At 34.8% G+C, this 1,399-nt stretch overlaps 1 protein-coding gene across 1 annotated transcript; it reads left to right on the plus strand.

Annotated features, from left to right (window-relative positions):
• Positions 1 to 202: 202 nt before the first annotated feature.
• LOC145099787 (uncharacterized) lies at positions 203 to 769 on the plus strand. Its single transcript, XM_079037293.1, has one exon. The coding sequence runs from the start codon at positions 203 to 205 to the stop codon at positions 767 to 769; it is 567 nt and encodes a 188-aa protein (XP_078893419.1).
• The last annotated feature ends 630 nt before the right edge of the window (positions 770 to 1,399 follow it).

Raw genomic sequence — 1,399 nt, forward strand, 5'->3', positions numbered from 1 at the left:
TCCAGATCCCACTTCTCAGGTATATAATATTATGTTTATAAGTGTATAATTTTTAAATATAATCTAATACAGTTGTGTTTTATTAGGGAGGGCACATTGTGATGCTTTGTTGAATAATATGTGTAAGAGTTTGAATAGCAAGATAGTGAAGGGTCGTGATAAGCCAATTATCAGTTGCTTGGAGTTTATTAGGGAGTATATCATGAGGAAAATTGTCATGGTTCAAAAAGAAATTGATAAAGCTAATGGCCCATTAACTCCTACAGCCATTAAGACCCTTGAAAAAATTAAAGAAAGGGCAGTACAGTGTAGGGCAGTGTTCTGTGGCAATGGGAAGTACCAGGTTACAAGTGAAGGTACTAATCAGTATGTGGTTAATATGGACCAACAAACTTGTTCATGTAATAGGTGGGAACTGATAGGCATAACCTGCAAACATAGTATAGCAGCTATATGGGATATGAGGCTCAACAATGAAAATGTTGGAATACCTGAGACATGGGTACACCCAACTTATTGGCTCAAGACTTGGAAAGGAATGTATGTCTTCAAAGTTGAACCTATTAATGGGAGGTTATTGTGGGAAAAAAGCACATGTCCTACCAAGTTGATACCACCAAAGTATCGTGTCCCTATTGGCAGACCAAAAAAAAAGAGAACAAGATCTGCAACAGAAGATGATGGAGTGTCCACAAAATGGAAATCTGTAACTTGCACAAAATGTGGAAATGTGGGCCATAATGGAAGGACCTGCAAGGGACAATCATAGACTGGGAATGGAACAGGAGAAGGTGCAGCAGGGAATACAACAGGAGAAGGTGTAGCAGGTAGCAGTGGTGGTGTACAAAATGGAGTTGGGAACAAAGGAAAAAGCCCCATGCTTTGAGAATTTGTAGTTTGGTATCATGATCATGAAGGATAACTATGTTTTTGTTAGGCATTTATTGCCATATTACTTTGTTGTTATGTTTTGTATTTTGATACTTTGTTGCTGTCTAGGATAACTATTTGTATGCCATAACACTATGTTGTTATTTTGGATGTCCCTTTATGTTAATGGTCAATGGTTATCTTGGATATTTTAGTTTTTATCCTTTTTAATTGTTATATTGGATGCTACATGTATTGAATGGTATATTGCATATGTTGCAAATACCACATTTTCATTAAATTTGAACACCAACTGATAACACCACATTATGATTACACAATATATTGTAACTAAAATTGAAATTTTTTTGTTAATACAAATAACATTACAAAATACACATACTAAAATACTAACAACTTCATTACTAAACCTACACTTTATATATAAGGACTGAAACAAAAAAACCCAACTAATAACTAGGTAAAGCTTCAATTTGCGATTTTGTTCTTCAAGTTTCATCCTAAACGC

The sequence above is a fragment of the Lactuca serriola genome, chromosome 4 (assembly GCF_051521515.1).
Source record: "Lactuca serriola cultivar US96UC23 chromosome 4, Lser_US96UC23_V15, whole genome shotgun sequence".
Classification (NCBI taxonomy): Eukaryota; Viridiplantae; Streptophyta; class Magnoliopsida; order Asterales; family Asteraceae; genus Lactuca; species Lactuca serriola.

Bases quoted from the DNA above. Each gene is read 5' to 3' on its own strand.
- LOC145099787 (XM_079037293.1), top strand. From the start codon at position 203: ATGAGGAAAATTGTCATGGTTCAAAAAGAAATTGATAAAGCTAATGGC.